Raw genomic sequence first — 22,957 nt, 5'->3', positions numbered from 1 at the left:
GGGACAGGAATCTGTGTTTCCTTATTATGTGAAGTCTGAAATGCACCACACTTTTTTTTTCCTGTTCCTTTGAATAGAAGCCACTGAATAAACACAATCCTCTCTTAGTAACTCAGAATATTTCTGCCACTACTACACAGGGCTAATGGAACACAGAGGGCAGTTTCCCCCTGCACTAAATAACCCAGGTTGCTGGGATCCTGAGTTCTTCCAACAGCTTTTACCACCCTTCCATCTTCCCAGCATGGTCAATATTCCACTTCATTCTGTGGTGTAGGTTGCGTGGTGCACGGGGGAGTCAGATTGACATAGGCTCAAATCCCAGTTCACTGTGAGACCCTGGGTGAGTCACCTGACTTCTCCAAGCCGTAGTTTTCCCATCTGAAAACTAGCAATGATAATAGCTTCTTTGCAGGTCTGTGTGAGGATTAGGACCATATACAAAGACCCTAGCACAGTGTCTACTTCCCAGTCGGTGCTTAACAAATAATAGCTATATTTCTGCAGCTGGGCCATCCTGACCATCTTTTCATATCCAGCTTTGGAAATATTCCTTGATAGAAATACGAATAGCATACATTTTAAAACGATATTAGCCACCAGAGATAGAACACCCTTCGCTGAAGACGAAGGAGCCTCCTTGGAACTGTTTAAATTGACTCAGCCAATTTCAACTTCATCTAATTTAGATAAACCCCAGTAGGCAGGCTGCGGTCTTCTGAGTAATTGATTCCCTCAGTCCTCATTCTTTGGGCTTCAGTAAGTTTCATCAGACACAGCTTCACCTTCTGGCAGTTGCTAGTGCACGTGGCTGAGTCTGAGCTCTGCTGAACCTGTCCCAGCCCAGCTGACTGGATGGCTCCCCTTGAAGCCTGGTCCACTCCTGCATCCCCCATCACTTAGGCAAGAGAGGCTCTGGTTGGGCACAGGTGCCGTCCCACTGCTCACTTAACAAAGGCCAATCTTGCTAGTGGCTATGAGCCCTCAGGAAGTCTCTTTTAACTGTTTTAGCTTAATTAAGCTTATTACATTTGCTAAGCCTCATTGGCTTCTCTAAGACTTCAAGTGCCCGTTATGCACTGCTCCTTCCTCAGAAGTAGGGTTGGCGCAGGGCTCCGAGCTTTCATCACAGATTCTATGATTTTAGCAGTGGAAGGACTACTTCCCACTCCTGTCTGAGTCTCAGCTCCTCTGAAATTCCTGGCTCCTGGAGGACAGAGTCCATTTCCTTTGGCACCTGGCCCACAGCAGATACTCAAATACTTTTGTGACCATATTTCATCAATGGGGTTTTTTTTTTTTTTTAAATAATAGCAGGTTTGATGACTCCAAAGTTCAAGGTCCTCATTCCAGCATGAGGCTTTCTGCTCCTCATTCACAGTCACGTCAGCCTGGACTTCCCTTCACTCTCATCTCATCAAACCTGTTTCCTTCAAAGGCCTGCTTAGAAGTGCTTCCTCTTCCGGGAAGCTCCCCTACTTTTCAGAATGCCTTTTCCTTGGTATTTTCCCCTTACTCTGAATCATATAGATAGAGTGTGGCTACACATGGAGTTAGCAAGTGGATGCTTTGATTTACCTATAAATATGGTCATAGCGGGGCTGGGCATGGTAGCTTATGCCTATAATCCCAGCACTTTGGGAGGACAAGGCTGGCAGATTGCTTGAGCTCAGGAGTTCGAGACCAGCCTGGGCAACAACATGGCAAAACCCCATCTCTACAAAAAATACCAAAAAATCAGCCAGGTGTGGTGGCGCACGCCTGTAGTCCCAGCTACTTGGGGGGCTGAGGCAGGAGGATCACTTCAGCCTGGGAGGTCGAGGCCACAGTGAGCCAAGATCGCACCACTGTACTCCAATCACCTGGTGACAAAGTGAGATCCTGTCTCAAAAAAAATAAAATTATATATGGTCATAGTTACAGATATGTGTGTATAAATATACACGTATACTATGTATATAAACATATATCTATACAGATACATATTCCATATAGTTGTATACAGATACTCTGTATACATGTTTACATATACAGTATTTCTAAGCTGATATGCATATCTATGTCATTAAACATTATTTTACAATTATGACATATGTATAATGCTTTCAAAACCAGTCTCCTAGTATTTGATATATAGGCTGTTTCCAGTTCTTCACTGTTCTAAACAATGCTCTTGCGAAATATTATCTTACTCAATTAGTAGGCAGCATGACATAGTGGACGCTGGAACCTGTTTGACTCATCCCCACCGTTTCCTGGTGACCTTGGGCAAGCCATTTCACCCTTCTAAACGAGTTCTTCATCTATAAAATGGGGATAATAATAATACTCATCTCATAGGGTTGTCAAGGCATGTACAGTGCTTACTTACCATTGGGACTATCACATTGTAAGTGCTCAAAGAAAAAACTGTACCAATTCGGGAGGCGGAAGATGAAGATTTTCTCTGTCTTCTCCACTACCAGTGTGACTTTGTATATCACTGTTTCATAGTGTGTGACAAAAACTCACAGAAGTGATGGATGACAGCGCTGTACAACACTTTAAGTGCTGCTCAAATTTAAGATTGTATTATTGTTGTTGCTTTTACTTCTCTTACTACTTTCTATGTTTCAGGAATATGTAATGTAAACTATGCAAGCAGGTAGTAAGTGCTTTGAAGGCACTTAAAAATGCTTTGCTATTTTACAGTTACGGTGAAAATGATTTGTGTTCATTATAACCAGTTTAGATGATACCAAGAAAGCACAAAGAAGAGAGTCAAATTTACTCCAAAATCACCAACCAGGACTAACTATAGTTGCCATATTAGTTGTGGCCTTTTTAAACTTGCTACCCTGTGGTGCCCAGGGCAGAACAGGGCAGGCTTCAGCTGTTTAATAAATGTCTGTTGACCTCAACCAGATCGACTGTTAACAGCAGCATGCTCCAGTTCTGTCCCTCTCAGCCAACCTCTGACAGTTTCATTAACCCCATTAAATCATGCAGGTGCCTTTACACCTCCTGGGCTTGTTAATCTCTGTTCAGCTCTGGTAAGTTAAAACCTGGCTAGAAGGTTGGATGCACCTTGTTAACCTCCATTAAACCCTATTAAATTTCTTAACTAGAGTCCTAGTGACTTCTCAAAATCCCTCATTAAAGTTTAGTAAATCCAGTTGATTGGGACAAGGGTAACTGTTGTAGCTGCGCCGCTTCAGAGCTTGGCATTCTGAGTTCTTGGACGTTGGGGTTGACAGCAGTATCCCTAGAGCCAGGCAAGGCTTGGGGATCCATCCTGGGAGTACCTTTAGCTCTTTGGCTCTCATTGTTACTGGGGCGAGTTCCTCAGCTTTTCTGAGACTGTATTTACACCTCTATAAATTGGAGTTAATAATGGTTCCCACTTTGTATGATTATAGTGAAATTAAATGAATTAATGCACATAAAACTATTAGCCATTGTCTGGCATGGACTCTTTACTTGATAGCTATTATTATTCCTGAATATAGAAGATCTTTGTAGGCAAAAAACTGTTGAGTAAACAGAAGACTCAGTCCCAGTACTAAATAAATATAGTGTCCTCCTCTGTGTCAGGTCTTGGGCTGGAATGGTGGGTTATTTTCATTCTGGTTTTATGCAGACTGAAGATCATCCATTTGAATGACTTAACAGTGTCAGCCACTCTGTTTGCTCAGACTCTGCCACTTCTGAGCTGTTTGATGCTGAATATAACATAGTTATAATAGTTTCTTGACCAGGGCCTTAGGAGATTGGACTCAGTGGTTCCTAAACCTGGATGTGCAATAAATTTCTGAGAGGATATTTTTTTCTTTTTGAGATAGAGTCTTGCTCTGTCGCCCAGGCTGGAGTGCAGTGGTGCAATCTTGGCTTACTGCAACCTCCGCCTCCTGGGTTCAAGCGATTCTCCTGTCTCAGCCTCCCTAGTAGCTGGGATTACAGGCACATGCCACCATGCCCAGCTAAATGTTTTTGTATAGTAGAGGCAAGGTTTCACCATGTTGGCCAGGTTGGTCTCGAACTCCTGACCTCGAGTGATCCACCCACCTCGGCCTCCCAAATTGCTGCGATTATAGGCGTGAGCCACCGCGCCCAGCATCCAAGAGGATTTTATAAAAACATAGTTTTCTGGGCTTCACTTGAGAAAATTCTCATGAAAGAGAGCTCAGGGGGAACTTTTAACTAGTATTTGAACAGATGATACTGAAGCTGTTCATCTCTGTGCTGGGATTGGGAAACCTCTGGACGAGATTGGTGCTTCTCAACTTTATTGAGCTTAAGTCTTACCTGGAGAAATTTAAAAAATCATTATTACTGGGACTTAGACCCTGAGCTTGTCATTCTGAGGATCTGGAAGGGGGGCCCAGGAATTGGCATTGCAACAGAGTGCTTAGGGGATTCTGATGGGGGTGGGGGGTGGCAAGTGACACACTTTCTTCTTTTTTTTTTTTTGAGATGGAGTCTTGCTCTGTCGCCAGGCTGAGTGCAGTGGCACGATCTTGGTTCACTGCAATCCCTGCCAGGTTCAAGCGATTCTCCTGCCCAGCCTCCTGAGTAGCTGGGACTATAGGTGCGTGCTACCATGCCCAGCTAATTTTTGTATTTTTAGTAGAGACAGGGTTTCACCACGTTGGCCGGGATGGTCTCGATCTCTTGACCTTGTGATCTGCCCGCCTCGGCCTCCCAAAGTGCTGGGATTAAAACACCAGACCTCAGATGATCTGATATTCGATGTCCTAAAGCTCTATTTTGAAAAGAAAATAAAAGGGTGTCGGGTTCCTAGTGAAACTTCTGTTCTAACAGCATATTAACATGTGGGTTCATCTCCACCTTTCCATTGATATCTGTGGATCATCAAGGGATGTTTACTGCAGCAGGGGGCCAGCCAGTTTTCAAAGTGTGGGGACAAAGCACCCCTTTGCCATTCAGTGTGTGACGACAGCAGGCAAGCCCCCATGGTTAGACACAGTATAAAAGAATGGGAGAGGCCGGGTGCGGTGGCTCACGTCTGTAATCCTAGCACTTTGGGAGGCCAAGGCGGGTGGATCACGAGGTCAGGAGATCAAGACCATCCTGACTAACACAGTGAAACCCCGTCTCTACTAAAAATACAAAAAATTAGCGGTGGCGGGCGCCTGTAGTCCCAGCTACTCAGGAGGCTGAGGCAGGAGAATGGCATGAACCCGGGAGGCGGAGCTTGCAGTGAGCCGAGATTGTGCCACTGCACTCCAGCCTGGGCGAAAAAGTGAGACTCCATCTCAAAAAACAAACAAACCAACAAAAAGAATGGGAGGATGGCAGAGGAGGGGAAGGGGAAGCAACTACTTATGCTAAGAAACACGGTATGAAAACTGGAACTTCCTTTGCTTTCTAAAGCAACTCAGGGACCCTGTAAATGATGGTGTCCTTCAGCAACAATCCATCACTAATTCTGTGAGCTCCTTGGTGAGAGCCAGGACTCCCTGTCCTCTCAAGTATCTCATGAAAAGCCACCCTCCACACTCCTTACAGAGGAGTGCAATGGGAGAGGAGAAGGATGTGGGAAGGGGAGGATCTGCACTTTTAAAATTTCTGTAAGGTTTAAAATTTTAGAGCTAAGATTTATTACTTCTATGTAACGAATATGATAAAGACAAATATTTATTGCACTTCTCACTTTTCATTCTGCTAAGGACAAACCTGTGGTAAAGTGGCACTAGAGACAGGTTTGAAGTGGGAGATCTGAACTTGAGGCTTGCCTTTCTCTTCTCTAGCACTGTGAGGACAGGCAAGAGGCATCATCCGGTAGCCTCGGGGACCTCCACCAGTAACGTGCAGTCATATTACCCTGGCTTCTCAAGCTGTAGTATCCCTAGGGAATTTGCTACTATGCAGATTCTGATTCAGTAGACGGCCAGCAGGAGGGGCTGGGAGATTCTGCATTTCCAACAAGTGCCCAGATGATGGACCAACTTTAAATAGCAAGACTCTATTGTAGGTGAAGAAACTCCAGGTCACACGCTGTTAAAAATGTCTCTGAGACATTTAAACATTGGGATGTTTACATGAAGATCTGAATTTCCAGCTTCTCCAGTCAAATTGCAAGACCTGGTCACACAGGGCTGGTGTGCCCATAAGACTACAGTAGTGGGGAGCTGAGTAGTGGCTGCCCTTAGAAGGCATCTGAGTTTTTCCAGTTTGCAGCTCACCCTCTGCAGGTATTTCAATGTGCAATCAATCCTCCATACAGTTTATTTAGATGGAGAACTGAAGACCCAGAGAGAGAACTCTATTTGCCCAGCGCATCCAGTACTCTACATGGAAGTTGAGCTCCAGACTCAGGCTGTTGGACCCAGTCAGTCTCTTTCCAGGTGAGTGAATGGGATAGCAGTACTGGAACTTGGGCCTAACCTTCTGGGATCTAAACTCAGTGTGCACTGGGAATGTAGGTGCTAGTATTTGGAGCTGGGAGGAAAGACCACTGTCATTAACCACTGTAATACACTGCCAGGGGCCAAATGTGGAAGTGAAAGCATCTGAATTCTATATAAAAATTCAAAGGGAAGACAGAGGGTCTCTTACTCATTCAGATTATTTATTAAGAGCAAAAGTTGGGCCATCCCATCTGTGTGATATTGCAACATGAAAAGTCACATACATACTAAGGAGACCCCATAGAATTGAGAGCCTTTCAACAGTACAGAGCCATAGATTACAAAGTTAAAATACACATGATCCCCCAGATTTGGCAGGAAACAATTACAATATGAGGAGGCCTGGAATGGAAGGGCACTTACTTTTCAATAAGGCAGTTACAAAATGGGAAAAAAAAACCCCAAAACCTCATACCCCAAAATATACTCTGATGAGCGTAGCAGACAATAGAAATGTAAAAGAGGGATCCTGTATAACCCTCTGTCATTGGCAAATGTGTGCATTAAGTGAAAGCAACTGAGGGGTTTGTGTTTTAAGATGCAAGCTAGATGAAACAACTGACTGTAGACATTTCTACCTCAAGAACAGTTCGTGTCTTGCCCTAGGCTGGGTTCTACCTCAAAACACCAGACCCACTTTACCATTTCTAAACATCAACTTGGAAACAGTCTATAATACAATGAAAGGAATAAAAAGGCACCCCTAGAGCACCATGCTTCCCAAAGCATGATCTTGAGCTCATCTGCCCTTCAGTTCAACTGCCCAGCTCAGTAACAGGGACCAGGAGCCAGGGCCAGCTGAATTATACAACCTCAAAGGATCGCCTGGAAGGCAGATGTCTGACCAAGAGATCACAGACCAAGCCCATTTCATGATAATTTAAACGCTAGGACAATATTACATCTCCCACTAGGGCTTTTGAACCCTGGTTTTAAATAACAGGCTAGATCTGTTTTCCCCTACCACTCATTTTGCAAAACTCAACTGGCCTAAACATTTCAATCTTGAGTTCTGCAGGTTGGTCCCTGAGAGCCAGGTTGGCCTTGGGAATTTCTGCTCAATTTTAAGTTCTCAAGAATCTGAGGGCAGCCGATTTAGACTGAATTAGAGTCATCCTATAAGTCAGAAAGAAAGAATGCTAGACAGGTCAAGAGGGCCAGAGGTTGGTTCTGATAATGCCATATGACCTCAGGCACATCTTTTTGAGTTTTAGTTTCCCCATCTCTAAAAACGGACGACTGGACAACAGCAAGCTTAACAGACTTTCCACCTTGAAAATACAGCACTTCTCTGATGCTGAGACCTTAAGTCCTGAAGCTTTGTTTTCTCAGCAAAAACAGTGCGAAGTCCTTACAGGAATCTAAGGTACAAGCCCTGGGCAACCATGAAACCTTTAAACTTCATGCAAAGCAATGAAGTTATAAATCTTCCAGCTGAACATTTTCCTGATGTTGTGAGCATCCGTTTTTGTGGGGCAAGCACAGAACTGAGTCCTCATCTGTCTGACGTTTAGCAGGCTGCTAACATCTTCTCATCCCCCTCTCCTCTCCCCAAGCTTTGGCAAGAACAAGCCAGCCAGTAGGGTTTTCTCAACATTCTCCAACAAGGAACTGAGTGGACTAATACTCACGGGTAAGGACGGTATACCAAAGTGTCCATGTCCTAGCATTGTTTCTTTCCAAAAGGCAAACGCTATGCTTTGGGACAGTGCCAGCAATTAGGTGCTTTGCCAAAAATAACTTGTCCTGTGTAGCCCCCATGGGGCAGAGACTAAGATGGAAATTACAGAGAACACAGAAAAGCCAGAGGTTTACAAAGAACAGGCTTCTCCACGAGGTAGTGGGTTCTCTGTCCTCGGAGGTGTTTAAGTCCAGACTGCTCAACCCCTTGGTCGGATGGTTGTAGGCAGAATGTCAGCACCTATGTGGAGACTAGACTGGATGACTTAACAGCCCTTTCCCAACTTTGAGATCCTGTCATTGTAATGACTGAGAGCGCCTTTGGATGACTTCCACGAAGCAACTGCTCTGGGATCTACACCGGGCAACAGCCTCCCTCAATAGGAAAGGCCCCCAGAGTAAGCTCCTTCTTCCATCCTCTCCCTCCCACCAGGCAGTTGCCCTGCAGGATATTAACAAAAAACTTCCCACAAAATAAAAAGCCAAAACACCAAAATTAGATGCAACACTGCAGCTGCAAACAATTGTTACTATCTGTTCTCTGAAAGGCTAGCAGTGACTATTTAGCTATGACAGGAACATCTAACAACTTGGCAGCTGTAACACGTAAGTAAAATTCCTCTTCATTTTACAACACCAGTCTTGAATCCTTTGGTTTTTAATCTTTCATGAGATTCAGCTATGATCTTTTTTATATGCTGTTGCCAACCTAAGAGTTTGTTCCTTGAAGCAAGAAGTTTGTCCATTGGTTTTTAAAACATCTTAAAACAACATGAATGGCAGGATACTGATGTTTCCATGTGAGAACCTTCAGGGCATATCAAAGAACCATACCAGGCTGGAATTGAGGCAGGAACCATACTCTTTAAGAAGACAACGCCAGTTCTGGATTTCAAATTCCAGTTTTGCCCAGAAGCACCAAGAGGAAAGAAGGCAATGCTGCTATGTCACAGGTGGAGAGAAGCGCAAGAGTCCTTGATGGATGGTATAAAAATGGAGCAGCCAAGATGAACATTGCTTTCCCCACACCCCACTGCTCCCTGAAGCCAGACCCCGTTGCTCTGGAGGGCCTGGCCACTTCTCACAGGCAGGAGTCCCTTGCCCACAGATAGAGCCACCAGAAGCTGCAGAAGAGGCTAAGGCGAGTGGTTTAGTGGTTTGATGAAAGAACAGATTTCTGGACATAAGAAAAACATAGGTTCAAATAGCTTTGTCTTTTCTCTCACCTGACCTGTTGAAAGGTCAGGTTGAAAAGGTTCAAAAGATGCCCACAACCTCCACTTTCCACAAGCACCTCTCCTGAGAGGAAAGACAAGGGACCCAAGTGCACACACAGCATCTGGCTGAAGGTAAAACGTTCCCCCAGGTTTCGCTTTGGAATAAAGATTCTTTCAGACACACTTGAACAGATGGATCCTACCATCATATATTCTTGTGCAGAAGCTATTGTCTCTCTCAACTGGGAAAACAGACTTGCTGCTAAAGAAATAGTGATGTGACCTACACGCCCACAATTTTGGTTTACATATCAGAAAAATACACTTTTTTACTCATTAAGATATGGACATTTCCATGGAGCAAGTTAACAATGCCTTAACCTGCAGGCCCCATCTGCCCCTCAGCCTTCTTGATGCCTGTATCAACATCCTTCAGCTGTAAGCAGGGAGAGAATCTCTAAACACATAGTGAACGTGAATGACTGAAAACACTCACAGAGCACTGGACATGCCATCCACAGCCAGGAGGCATACCAAAATAGGATGCCCTCACAGTCCAGAGTATATTCTATGTACAACCATTTATATATATTTAATTTAAAAGGCTGCAATCTGCTAGACATGCATTTTGAACACAGGCGAAAGCTTTGCTGCAATGGAACATACTGCATTTTAGTAAGCGTGGTGACCCTGTCGCCATTCCACAGAAAGCATGGTACTCTGCTCCACAGAACTGAGACCTTTGGACACTCCGCCACCCTGCTCAGTAGGGGGTTTAGTCCTGACTTCTCTGTGATGGTGCTCAGATTAAGCCATCTGTGAAACTCTCTGCCAGGCCAGGCTGTCCATTGTTCTTATTATTTAAGGCTTAAGAAATTACTCAGAATTGAAACTGAGTAGGAAAATGACACCTTTGACCATATGTCAAGATGGTCATAAATTAGAATCCAAATCCTTTTCTTCTCTTTCTCCCACCCTCCTACCCCATACCCTCTGCCCTCCATTACACAGATTAAAGAATTTTGCAAAAGCACATTTTTAGATATAAAGCTTTGTTTTCACAGGATACTTTGGCTCTGATATAATTAGATTGAGGAGTTCAACGTTTTGAACAACAAAAAAATTAGGTAATTTTCAAAATTTTAGCAATCTTTCTCCCTAAGAGGGAGGCAAATTGTTCACAAAAATGAGCATCAGATGGAATTGACCTTTGTTGCCCAAACTCATGATTTGCTGATGACCAGAGCCCAGGGAGTCAAGGCCAGCCAGACTTTCAATCCTAAGCTGGACTTCTGGGCAGGAATCACATGGCCCCTGGCAGCTTGCATGGTGGTTGTGAACTTAGGATGAAAACTTCTAAAAACGCTTGCCCCAAACTACTAAATACGTCAGTGTGTCAATGCATTTATTACCAAGAAGCTTGGCTGAAGTCATAATATCTAACTGCACCCCAAAGAGTGAAGCATAGTGGGGTGCATAAGAGACCATATCTTCTGTGAGGGTCTCTATATCAGTGTTTCTGGAACCTGAACGAAATGAAATCCTTATTTGATCCTGTCCTGAAATCCTTATATGATCAGAAACTTCCTTGTTGGTGCATCAGGATTTCCTCCACATTCTAGCAGTTAAGTGGTGAGCAACAGAAATGGCAGAGGTCTCAGTAATGAGAGGTGTGAAGCAGATGTTACAAGGCTGGCACTATTAGTGACAGCTCAATTAGCCAATATCTACTGATTGAGTGCCTACTGTGTACAAGGCACAGGGTGAGTGACAGGGACCAGTGTCAAACTGATCTGCTGATAAATGACAAAGCTTGCAACAAAGCGGGTGGGATATCTATGTCGCCAGCGGGCAGCATGCAAGTCCAGATGTGGGTCTGCTCATGCACTTCCACAGTCAATTGCACCTTGCTGCTATTCCAAGCTACAGCTCACACATGGCAGCCTGGTGGATAAGGTGATTACCAAAATATTTCTTATCCCACATTTCCAGTAGAATTGATTTAATGCTTTGTTGAATGCTGAAATACATAGTTTTTAATTCTTTTAATGATCCTGATTTTTTTAGTCCAGAGTTATCTTAAAAGTCTTTCTATACACATGCTGAATGATGAGAATATAATTCTCCTGACCAAAAAGATTTACAGTATTCATCATTCAAACTTTTTTATTTACAATAATATTTAACAGTCTTTATGGGCTTAAATGTAGCAGATATCACCTGTGCATCAAGCATTACACTTCATTCCTTTAAGATGTGCTTCATCCTCACTCAAGCTGCTTGCCACCGTCCGATTTCTGGTCCAGTCTACTCTTGTTACTCTTCACCATGTAGATGAAGTAGGCAAGGGTCTCTTTTTCATTCACAGGTATGTTCCTGAAGTGTCGACTCACAGTCTATGTGGGGGGAAAATACCAAAGTTCCTTAAACCATGCACAAATCACACCGCAAATTTTACATTGTACAAAGAAGGGAATGGAGTTTTTTGCATGCTATGGCAGGAATGACAAATGCTGAAGAACTTCCTGCCGTGTGCGGAACTCAGAATGCCCTTTGCCCTTCCTCCCCAGGGATGTAGGTGGTTTAATTTCCAGGATCCAAAAGTGGCTTTTTAACCTACAACTCTTCCAAGGTGCAGTTCTATTTCAGTGGCAGCCAACCACCTGTCATGGCATGATTTCACAGTCATACTCATGGAGGAGAGACTGGGACTGCTCTGGTTGGCCAGCTGCTACCAAACCTCTCAAGCCTTGAAAGTGGGAAGAAATGTATCTTTAAAAAATTGTGGGGCAGGCATGGTGGCTCACACCTATAATCCCAATGCTCTGGGAGGTTCAGGTGGGAGGATTTAGTTGAGGCCAGGAGTTCGAGACCAGCCTAGGCAACACAGTGGAGACTTCATCTCTACCAAAAAATTAGCCAGGTGTCGTAGTATGCACCTGTGGTCCCAGCTTCTTAGGAGGCTGAGGTGGGAGGATCACTTGAGCCCAGGAGGCTGAAGCTGCAGTGAGCTGTGACTGCACTACTGCACTCTAGCCTAGGAGACAGAGCGAGACCTTGTCTCCAAAACAAATAAAAATTGTGTTAGGCTGGGCATGGTGGCTCACACCTGTAATCCCAGCACTTTGGGAGGCTGAGGCGGGCAGATCACCTGAAGTCAGGAGTCCGAGACCAGCCTGGCCAAGATGGTGAAACCCTTTGTATTTTTAGCCTCTACTAAAAATACAAAAATTAGCCGGGTGTGGTGGCAGGCACCTGTAATCCCCGCCACTAGGGAAACACGGAGGACAATCACTTGAACCCGGGAGGCGGAGGCTGTGGTGAGCTGAGATCATAGCAATGCACTCCAGCCTGGGAGATAGAGCAAGACTCTGTCTTAAAAAAAAAAAAAATTGTGTTAAATGAACAGCCAATTGAACAAACTGAACAGAGGTATCTGAACCCCAAAATTCTTCTAAGTAGTGCATAACTGCCTCCTGAAAGACACATCAGGTTTGAAGGAAAATGCATCATTTACTAATGCTCCTAATACTTCATTCCATAAGTAATGAGAATGCAGGTCTCCTCTTGCCCCACCTCATTCTTTCCCTTCCACCAGGGAGAACACTGGCAAATGGGTGATGTTATTTTAAAGTAGGAGAGGCTTCTGACCTCCTCTGTGTCATCTGGACACTGGTGAAGAAGTTGTTTAAGAAAAAGTGACGGTCGAGCAAGAAACCTCTAAAGGAAAAACCAAAAATGAAACAGGCTGGAAGCCTTTCAGGAAATCTCAATGGATCAAGGTGGCTGAAACAGATAAAAAAAAGACAGAGAACTAGACATAAAGAGTGGTTATCTCTGGATGACAGAATTATATTTTTCTTTTCTCCATTTTCCAACTTTTCTATAATAGGCAGAAAAATATATTAAGAAAAGAGGGATTAAGAAAGAAAAGAGGGATTAGAAAATACCTGCAGAAATGACAAAGACAGAATTATCAAGCCAGGCAGTTCATGTATTTTAAAAATGGCCAATGGAGCATTTCCCCCCTAATCCAAACTGTGTTAGTAACTCAGGGCAGGAGAAAACTTTCTTGGGTGCCATTCATTAAAATACTGTCATTACCAACACCAGAGTAGGAGAAATCAAGGAAAAAAAAAACAAAACAGCTCCTGTAGAACATCAGGAAGGTTTTGAAATGATTAATCTGACACACAAAATGATCATATCTATAAAGCATTTTGCTAAGCCAGGCACAGTGGCTCATGCCTGTAATCCCAGCACTTTGGGAGGCTGAGGTGGAAAGATTGCTTGAGCCAAAGAGAATCACTTGAGCAACATAGTGAGGCCGCGTCTCTACAAAAATAAAATTAGCTGTGCATAGGGGTGTGCACCTGTGGTCCTAGCTACTCTGGAGGCTGAGGTGGGAAGGATCACTTGAAGCTGGGAGGTTGGGGCTGCAGTGAGCCCAGACTGAGCCACTGCACTCCAGCCTGAGTGATAAAGCAAAACCCTGTCTCCAAAAAAACAAAAAGAGAAATCTTGCAAAAAAGATTCAAACAAATGAACACTCAGGACTTAGAATCTGGAGTCATGAGATCCCAGGCTCAATTATACTATCAACTTGCTGTATGATTTTAAGCAAATCCTTTCCTCTTTCTGTGCCATGGTTTCTTTTCTGGAACTGAGGCCTTTGCAGGTCTAAAGCTGTGGGGTTCTAAATTGTGCCAAAGAGGAATACAGAGTTGCTTCCAGAACTCTGGAGGAAATTACAATTAGCAGACACACAAGGTAAGGGAGAATCAGGGTAACCATCAGAAGCAGCACAATGCTGGCTCTCTTTAGAGGGCAATTTTGTCTACCTACTTCCGCTAACTGGGCCTTATTGAAGCCTGGTCTGGTCTGCAACTTGTAGTGTCGTTTATAACGTCGTAGGGTGTTCACTTGCAGCTGGAACAGATCAACCTAGGGAGAAGAGGAGAAAAATGTTATCCATCACCTGACCAACCAGGACTCACCAAGAGCCCGCTATGTGCCTAGCACTACACTAAGCTAGGGGTGAGGATGGAGAGGGCTTCAAAAGAGGTCTTAGAAATGGTCCATTGAGGACTAATAACTGGCTGGGAGGGCAAAAATAACAGTAGAAAAACAGTTCTGGCTGGGGTGGGCTGATCTCACAAAACTGGTGGAAAAGGTAAAGCTTAAGCTAAGGAGGAGCAGGGTCTGATAAGGCACTGAGAAACAGGGTAGGGAATAGGGGAAAAGATCAGAGCACAGAAAGCTGGAAGAGGCATAGATGGGCAAGGGGGTCACAGGCAACTGTGATGGGTTTAAAAGGTGAGAACGGATGGTGGCACATCTAGAAAAACAGAAGGAGCTATCACAGAGGGTGGAGGGTGATGGCGCAGGATGGGTCTGGTGGTGGTTGTTGGGAAGACAGATGGGCAGATACAGAGGGAGATGCTATAGCAACAATCAGAACGAGATGAAGAGGTTGAGCTTTGGAGGGGCAGTGATGCTAGAAGGGACACCAAAGATGGAGAGCAAAGGCAAAAACCAGAGACATCCTGGAGGAAGACAGGCCAGAACGAGGCGGCGACCGGATAGAGGGGCACAAAGGAGGGCAGTGGGAAGAACTGTTATCCTCAAATAGCTCTTTCCTAGGCCCAGCCTTCTGGTATTAGAATCCTTAACCTCCCACCAGAGAAAGTTCAAAAGTTACTGTAGTGAATGTGCAAACCAGCAGGTTAGGGTTGGGGTCTTTGCAGATGACTGGATAACAGAGGGGAAGGGACCCCCCCTTTTTGTTTCTAACAAAGGAAGAGAGGAAAGCTCCATAGTCATGAAAAATTGAAGGCCCAGAAAGTTGGGCTGCCTTTACCTGCCTCTAAAAGAGCTGTTCTTGCTTCAGGCAGGTGGAGAGCACTTAAAAACAAAATGAATGATCAATATGAGGGGCCAAAGTCCTTCATTATTTTTCAAAACATTCCTCAAAACCTTTTTTTTTTTTTTTTTTTTTTTTTGGTGAAAACCACTTAGAAATCGAATACGTCCATTTCTTTATAAAATAACAATAATGTTAAAGGCAACAGTAAGATTCTGTAAACCAACATTGGAAAAGGGGACACAGGGAGGGGCAGAGGGAAAGGCCCAGATTTTCAACAGTTTCCTCCACATCTGCAGACAAAGGCCCGCCTACTCTTTCTATTCCTACACAGTCATTTTCACTCTGAGTGCTAACAGGCGGTTGCCTTATGAAATATTCATGTGTCAAATATTCAATGTACACTATAAACGGTTCTTCTCTTGCTGAGTCTTGAGTGAAAACAATTTAGTAGAAAGAAAATCCAATATTCCTTCCTGAAGCCTCACTTAATAGACACGGGCACCTGAAGGGAAGGCAGCCTTCAGTTTGAGAAGCCTAGGTCTCATGGTCTAGCGCAGTGGTTCTCAACACAGGACGATTTTGTCTTGTAAAGGAGGTGTGGCAATGTCTAGAGACACTTTTTGATTGTCTTGACTCAGGGTGGTGATGGGTAGAATCTCACGAGGGGATGCTGCTGAGGCATGCTGTTAAATATCCTACAATGCAGAGGACAGTCCCCACAACAAAAATTAGCTGACCCCAAATGTCAACAGTGCTAGAGTTGAGAAAACCAGGTCCGGTTTAGTCAACTTTGTAATGGATCCTTGGGAACAGCCTGGACTAGGTGTCAAGAAATCAGTGAGAGAAAATCAGAACTGGTATGAACTGATGACTTACACCTTCATTTTTTGGGGAAGAGACTTCTCCCAAACCATGACACGCTCTCTAAAGGCATAAACAAGGTTTTAAAAAAAAAAGTGACACTGTGGTTGTTTACGCATTCGTCAGGGGCGTCTTGCAGAAAAGCAGCGTGGTCTACTGGAAAGGGCCCTAGACTAGAGCCTCTAAACTATATACATGACCTCGGCTCTCTGTGCCTGTCTGTAAAATGACGGGCAGTCTGACCAGTGGGTGTCCAAGCTTTTAGCTCTCAGATTCCATATTACTATAATTCACTTTTCAAATAATCCACAGCAAAACAAAGGGACTAAAATTACTTCTTAACACAAAAAGCAGACCAGGCCAGAGGTGAGGATCAGATTAGAATCCATTCTTCCAGCTTCCGCAACTGATTTATTTGACATTTACCTCAGGAATGTCAGTGTCATGCTCGGGAGAATCTCCGCCATCGTCACTTGTCTTCCTCTTCCTTTTATTTCGGACACTCTGGATGAAATTTTTGTGAAAATCACATATATATAGGTGCCTTACCTGATGGAGAGAAAAATCAAAGTCAGAGTTGGCCAATTCCTTGGAGACAGCAATAGGTATCTGTCAAATTGTGCGGCTTCCTTCCATTGCAGGGCATTGGAGAGATAGATGGAAGACAAGATGTAGGCCATCATTCCCAGAAGCTCACTACTGAGTTGCAGAAGAACACAAAGAGAGTGCTAACATCACACTTGGTGGCGTATCATACACCAAACTTCCAGTGAATGGTGAAGACAGTAAATGGTACAGATTCAGCAAAGGAAGAGATCCCTGCAACAGAGATGCTCAGGGTGAAGGGCCCTGACTAAAAGGGAGGACTTTAGGCATACAGGAAGCATTCCAGATGGGTAGGAGTGCCAAGATTTTAGAGTTTCCAATGGAGGATGACAGAAAGAGTGAGTGAGGAGGCCCAGGGTACAGTGTCAGTTGGGTGATGATGGCTGTCCATGTAGGAGCATAATGAAAAAGTGAGGCATCAGGGGGGTGGGCATGAGAACAGCTTAGACTTTCCTTCCGACAAGACAGAGTCCCTCAAGGAAGCAGGGAGTGATGTGACATTTTTAGAAGACCTGTAGGAGTCATGAACTTATAGTGGACTGGAATGTACTGTCCTGGGGAGGAGGAAAGCAGGACACAAGGGACTGTGGCAATGGTATTTGGGACACTCTATTTTTACACTTACAATAGCTACTATTGTAGGATAATAACTCTTTGAAAAACTTTGTTTCTATGTGTCAATTTATAATTCTTGCATTATCTCACATCTGATCCATAAAGAAAAGTGGAAAAAGATGTGGAAGTTCTTACAAGGTAGAACCACATACAAGAAGGTGGATACTACAGATTTTCTAATACAGGCTGGAGGCACACTGGTAAGTGAAGGTGGCAGCAACAGCTAAGACATGAAGAATCCTCCATGGCTGGCTGGAGGAACCACAGAAAAACTTTACAGAAACTGAATGCCCAGCAAATGACTTGGGGTTGTTGATACTGAAACAGCTGTTGCACAAATGTTCTGCAGAGACTTCTGAATTTGAATTTACTCCTTAAACCCTTAAAGATAAAAGTAAGCTGGCAGGAAATCGCATCAATTAATTCAGACCTTTTCATGGAGAAAATACTGAAAACTGTTTATTTATTTATTCAGATGAATGATCACTTTCATGTGGCTGGATTAGTGAGTCATGAGTACTTTTAAGTTTATACTGTGATGGTGTCTTGTAGACAGGAGGTACTAGAAAAATGTTGATGTACCAATATAGAAGTCTCCTATATCTAAAAGTGGCTTAGGCTAATGAAAGCCACCACTTACATGGTTACAAACTGGGATAGCTTTGCCAGATTCAACTCGTCAAAGGACTTTCAAACACAGCATATGCCACTGTCCCAAAGAATCCCACCCAGCTGATGTATATACTACTGCACATGCTTTTCTCCAGGAAGAAAGCACAACAAAGCACACTCTGCATCCCTGAGAGGAAGCCAGCCCTCCATGTTAGCTAGACTGGCGAGTCCACTCAGATCAACTGCTCCTCAAGTTCACAGTAACAAACTGCATAGGAGAACAGGGAGAATAGGTGGTTTCCTAAAGCTTTGGCTGGGAGATTTCAGGTCAGGACAATAGAATAACGGAATCCTAGCTGTAAGAGAACTTAGCAGTCACTAGTGCAATCCCACTGACCCCAATCCCGTTTTCTAGATGGTTAAATGAAGCCATCCAGAGTGAGGAAATGACCTGGCCAAGGTCACCCAGGCCTTCTGCACCCTCAATACATGTCTTTTCCTACTCCAGCATTTTCCTTTATACTATTCTCAACTTCCACTTTTCTCCAGAAAAAAAAAGCAGAAATATGTCAACTGGAGGTATATTAGTATTTTAATAGATCACAGAACACTGCCAAAGTTTATATAAAATGAGTTAAACAGCCTGAGTTGAATTTTTGGTGTTGTTATTTAAAAAGGTTCTCTGCTAGACTCTCTTACACGATAAATAATCATTTTCTCCTTAACCATTTTCAAGTACATACTGTTTTCAGAAATTTCAGAGCTCAGTGGCCTTTGGGAGTGGGGTTGGGGCAGGAGGGTGGTAGCAAAGGCTCTAGTTTGTTTTTTTTCCTTCACTTTCTGCAATAGCTAAAAATTCTTGTAACATAGCAGTTACCTGGAATTGAATTCCTGCCCAAGCCTGTGAGAAAGAAATAGAATCCCTTTCAGAAATAATGACTCCACAACACCACCTTAAAACAAATTTTGAGTGATTCCACCTGGAAACCTTACTCCCTCAGAAGTATTACCTTTTGGGAACACTAATGCTAGGCTCAGGCTGCCCTTCTTCTAGACAGTGTGTGTGAAATGATCAGCATAGCTCAACACAGGTTTTCCAGTAGAGTCAATGGGTAAATAAAAGGAGTCCCAGTTGCAGCAGCAAAATCATTCAGATGCGAAGGCATCCAGTGATCTAAAAGGACTGGAAGATTCTATCTTTTAAGGACTGGAAATTATTATTATAAGCTGCTCAAGTAAAGCAGCTTCTAACAACCTACACGGAAGGTAGGCAGTGTTTCTAAGCGGATGAATTCATTGCCATAAGCATTTCATCTCAACGTGTGACCTAACGAGGGATCACCTAGGTGTCTAGCCCCTTGTTTGTTCTCAGATAATTTCCATTCATGCATTCATTGATAGGGATTTGCAGTAAGAAAGCCATTAACTCTCTCCCAACCACTTAAAAATAGCACCTGTCTATGCAAGAGCTGCAACTGTATTACAATGGTTAACTTAAAAATGGGGGTAGGAGGGAAGAGTCTGAAGAAAGGACAGGGGGCTGGGCGCAGTGGCTCACGCCTGTAATGCCAGAACTTTGGGAGGCCTAGGCGGGTGGATCATTTGAGGTCAGGAGTTCAAGACCAGCCCGTCCAACATGGCGAAACCCCATCTCCACTAAAAATACAAAAATTAGCCAGGCATGGCGGCAAACGCCTGTAATCCCAGCTATTCAGGAGGCTGAGGCAGAAGAATCGCTTCAACCCGGGAGGCAGAGGTTGCCGTGAGCTAAGATCTTGCCACTGCACTCCAGCCTGGGCGACAGAGTGAGACTCTGTCCCCCCCCCCCCCCAAAAAAAAGAAAAGAAAAGAAAAAGAAAGGACAGGGGAGATTTTTTATTTATTAGAGACTTAATGAAGACTTACGTATAGGGTTTGGAAGTAAATTAGATAATATGTTTAAGAAATTAACCAGCCTCTTAGGTGCTGTGTGTATCTGACACCCTCACTTCCTATCTCTGGGCCTGTTTCAACCCTAAAATCAGAGAGGAAACGTGCACTCCCTTTCAGTTTAACAAGCAGTCTCTGATTTCCTCCAACTGTGGAGAAATTCTGATTCTAAAAGAGAATGGATGTTAACCACCTAAGCTCTTAGCTAGTCTACCTGAATATTAAATATCCCCTTAACTCATTTCCAATTCCTAATCATGAAGCAATCACTTAAGGCTTGCAGCAACAGATGTCAAACTAAAAAGTTCTTAATTGGTTGACAATAGGCACAGCTTCAGAATTGTTAACTAGAAGTGGTGAAGTCACACAGGAGAAGTTTCCTATAATAAGCCACAAAGAGCAGGGCAATCCGATTTAAATTTAAATATCCACCCCCTTATTTCAAAAGAAACTACCACTAAGAAAATTGATTTCTTTTCTTCCCCCTCCAGTCACATCCAGAGCCATTTCCCAAGACCTGGCCTTGGCCTTATTTCTGCCACATCCTGGAAGAACCCATTCCCACAGCTGCCTGCGAAGCAGCTAGCTCGGTGACACTCTGCAGATACCGAGGATGCGGGAGCCAGGGAAGTAACTGCCACCTTTCTCTGTCTGAAGGAATAACAGGGTTCCTAGAAGGAGAGAGAAGTTGGAAAAGAGCCGGGTATCTTCATCACCCCCCGCTCCAATTCTTGCTCCTTCAAGGGCCAACAAAATTAACCTACCTCTCCCTGCTCTAAAGTCTAAACCAATAAAACAAGTTGGAAACTGCTGTCCAATCTTCCCAGGCAGCAGGAGTCCTGAAGCCCCCGCCCCCATCCTCCCGGATCTGGGTAGAATCACAGTCAGAGCATGTCAGCGCTGGAGCGGCCTTTGAAATGCCGAGTCCAACTCAGTTCTGCAGAGCCGGGGCGGCGAGGCCCACGGCGGGGAGTGCCCGGGGAGTCCCGACTGGAGCCCAGGGCAGCGGACGGAGAGCTGGAGGCGCCGGGGCCCAGACGCGAGCGGGGGCGGACTCACGCTCTTGTCGATGTCCAGCTTGAGTTTCTTCTGCGAGATGCTCTTCTGGACCCTCTTGCTGAAGGAGGCGTTGCCCGCGGGCCGGACGCAGCGCTCGCCGTCCTCAATGAGGCAGCAGCTCTGGCCGTAGCCCGGGGCGGCGGCGGCTGGGGCGGCGGGGGGCCCTTCGCGGCTGTCCTCCTCCGTACTGAAGCCGTTCATCTCCCCGCCCCGGGCCGGTCCCTCTGGGGGAGGGTCCCCGGTAGGCCACTCCGCGGCCGCGCTTGCCGCGGGGCAGGTCGCTGAGACCCCCGCAGCCGAGGGTCCCAGAGTCCGTCTCCAGCCCGGGCGCTGCCCTGCCCCACGTCCGAGAGGCCCGGCTCCCTCGGCCCCCGGCCCTCCGCCTCCGGAAACCCCCTTCCTCCCGGCTCGAGGCCCCGGGGTCGGCTCCCGCGGCTCGCAGGGCCCCGCCGGGGGTCACCCGGAGGAGCCTTCTGCCGGGGGCCCAGAACCGTAACCCTGCAGCGGGGGTGTCCGGGAGGGCGTCCCAGGAAACAGCCGCTCCCCAAGGACTCCGGGCCCGGGTTGCCAGGGGGTTTCGAAGGCCCCCGCCGGCTCCCGCCTTCTTTCGGCTGCGGGGCAAACTCGCTGCCGGGCAGCTCCCCCGGGGTGGCGCGGCCTCCTCGCGCGGGGCCCGGCCTCGAACCCGCGGCACCCGGGCCCCGCGGCTCGTCCGGCCCACTCCACCCCTGCAGCCACTCGGCTGCGCCCCGAGTCCCGCGGCAGCCCCTGGGCCGCCCGGCCGCCGCCCGCCGAACGCGCCGCACCACAACAGTTCGCTCCCCCCGCCCTCCGCGGGACAGCGGAAGTCCCGCCTTCACGCGACCATTGGTCGCATTTGCTCTCTGGGCGGGGCTGCCGCCGCCGCTGGCGCGTCCCATTGGGCGTCACCGCCGCCAGTCTCCGGCGCCAGGCTACTTCCTGGACTCTGCTGGGATGGGTTCAAAGTAGAGAAAGTGGAAAAGGAAAGAGTTACCCCAGCGAGAACTGGGAGCCGGGCCGCAGACTCTCTGGCCCCGGGGAGGGATGGTGAGCAGGCGCCTGGCTGGACCGAGGGCCAGACTCCAGGAAAAGAGGAACACATTCGGGGACAGACAGTAGAGACGCGGACGGGGACGCTGAGGGACAGACTTGGAGGAGCGGCATATGAGGGGACCTAGAGAGGATAGAGGTGCTATCAGGAGAGAGGCGGACTAATAAAATGAAAGGGCCAGGGCCAGAGGACTCGCGGATCCGTGGGAGGAAGGGTGGGTGAAATAGGACGGAAAGCCAGTCATGGCGGGAAAGACAGAGGGACAACCCCATACAGATACGTGGAAAGACATGCGGAGGAGATGATGGGGGGGCTCTTGCAAGGTAGTCGCAATTTTGGGGGTAGCCGATACCTTCCAGAGTGTGGAGAGTGGGACTGACTCGGACGGCGCGGAAAGAAAAGGAGAGGGGAAAAGGAGACCACGAGGGGTTTGGGCGACCCCTCCACTGGGAAGAATGGGAAGTCCGAATGAGGTCTGGAGGGTGGAGTAGGTGAGCCGCGGGCAAGAGGAAGGGGTTCAGGGGAGATGAAGTGAAGGCTGGGAGTGGGGGCCAGGGGCCAATCTCGGGATCTAGATGGGGAAGGGCGGCGGTGTCTTGGGCTCTCCCTGGAGCTCCAAGCTGTAGTTCTATTGCTTTGAGTCCCCGGGTCTACCGGCGAAGCGACTGCGCCCTGCCAAGACCCTGCGCTTGGTTTCGGCGCCCAGGGCACCACCTCCCCTCCAGGAAGGGCCGTAGGGTATGCTCTGGTCCAGCATTTCAGTCATGCCACCCTCCAGCTGGGCAGCATGGGGACTGATGAGGTCCGAAGGGCGATGGGACCAGCCCAGGGTCGTGTAGTTATGTAGGGCTGGGCAGCGTTTTATGGGCAGGGAAGAGGGGAGGCTGTGTTAGGTGATAGGTAAGCAAGTGTTAGTACTAGAGGGCATAGAAGGAGCTTCGGGTTTGTGTCCTGTTGTAAAAGGGAAAGCTACCAGTTTCCATGTTTAGAAGCAGATGCCTGGTGATCTTAAGTTTTGCTTAGTGGCCAT

General features: G+C 46.2%; 1 protein-coding gene across 1 annotated transcript; it reads right to left on the bottom strand.

The window, feature by feature from the left end:
• Positions 1-6,550: 6,550 nt before the first annotated feature.
• SAP30L (SAP30 like) lies at positions 6,551-21,665 on the bottom strand. The gene is made up of 4 exons (XM_002816116.4): positions 20,856-21,665; positions 16,461-16,583; positions 14,153-14,251; positions 6,551-11,703 (listed from the first exon to the last, which is right to left on the bottom strand). The coding sequence occupies exons 1-4, from the start codon at positions 21,054-21,056 to the stop codon at positions 11,575-11,577; spliced, it is 552 nt and encodes a 183-aa protein (XP_002816162.1). The 5' UTR covers positions 21,057-21,665; the 3' UTR covers positions 6,551-11,574.
• Between the last annotated feature and the right edge of the window lie 1,292 nt (positions 21,666-22,957).

The sequence above is a fragment of the Pongo abelii genome, chromosome 4 (assembly GCF_028885655.2).
Source record: "Pongo abelii isolate AG06213 chromosome 4, NHGRI_mPonAbe1-v2.0_pri, whole genome shotgun sequence".
NCBI lineage: Eukaryota > Metazoa > Chordata > Mammalia > Primates > Hominidae > Pongo > Pongo abelii.
The sequence above is the reverse complement of the archived record's forward strand: the minus strand, read 5'-3'. Positions and strand labels throughout refer to the sequence as shown.

What these genes read in the sequence shown, in the direction of transcription:
- SAP30L (XM_002816116.4), bottom strand. Translation starts at nt 21,056, where the DNA reads ATGAACGGCTTCAGTACGGAGGAGGACAGCCGCGAAGGGCCCCCCGCC. An exon ending in ATGACACTGACATTCCTGAG is followed by an intron (nt 14,252 to 16,460) that starts GTAAATGTCAAA and finishes TCTTCTCCCTAG; the next exon opens with GTTGATCTGTTCCAGCTGCA. An exon ending in ATAAGGCCCAGTTAGCGGAA is followed by an intron (nt 11,704 to 14,152) that starts GTAGGTAGACAA and finishes CCCCCCACATAG; the next exon opens with ACTGTGAGTCGACACTTCAG.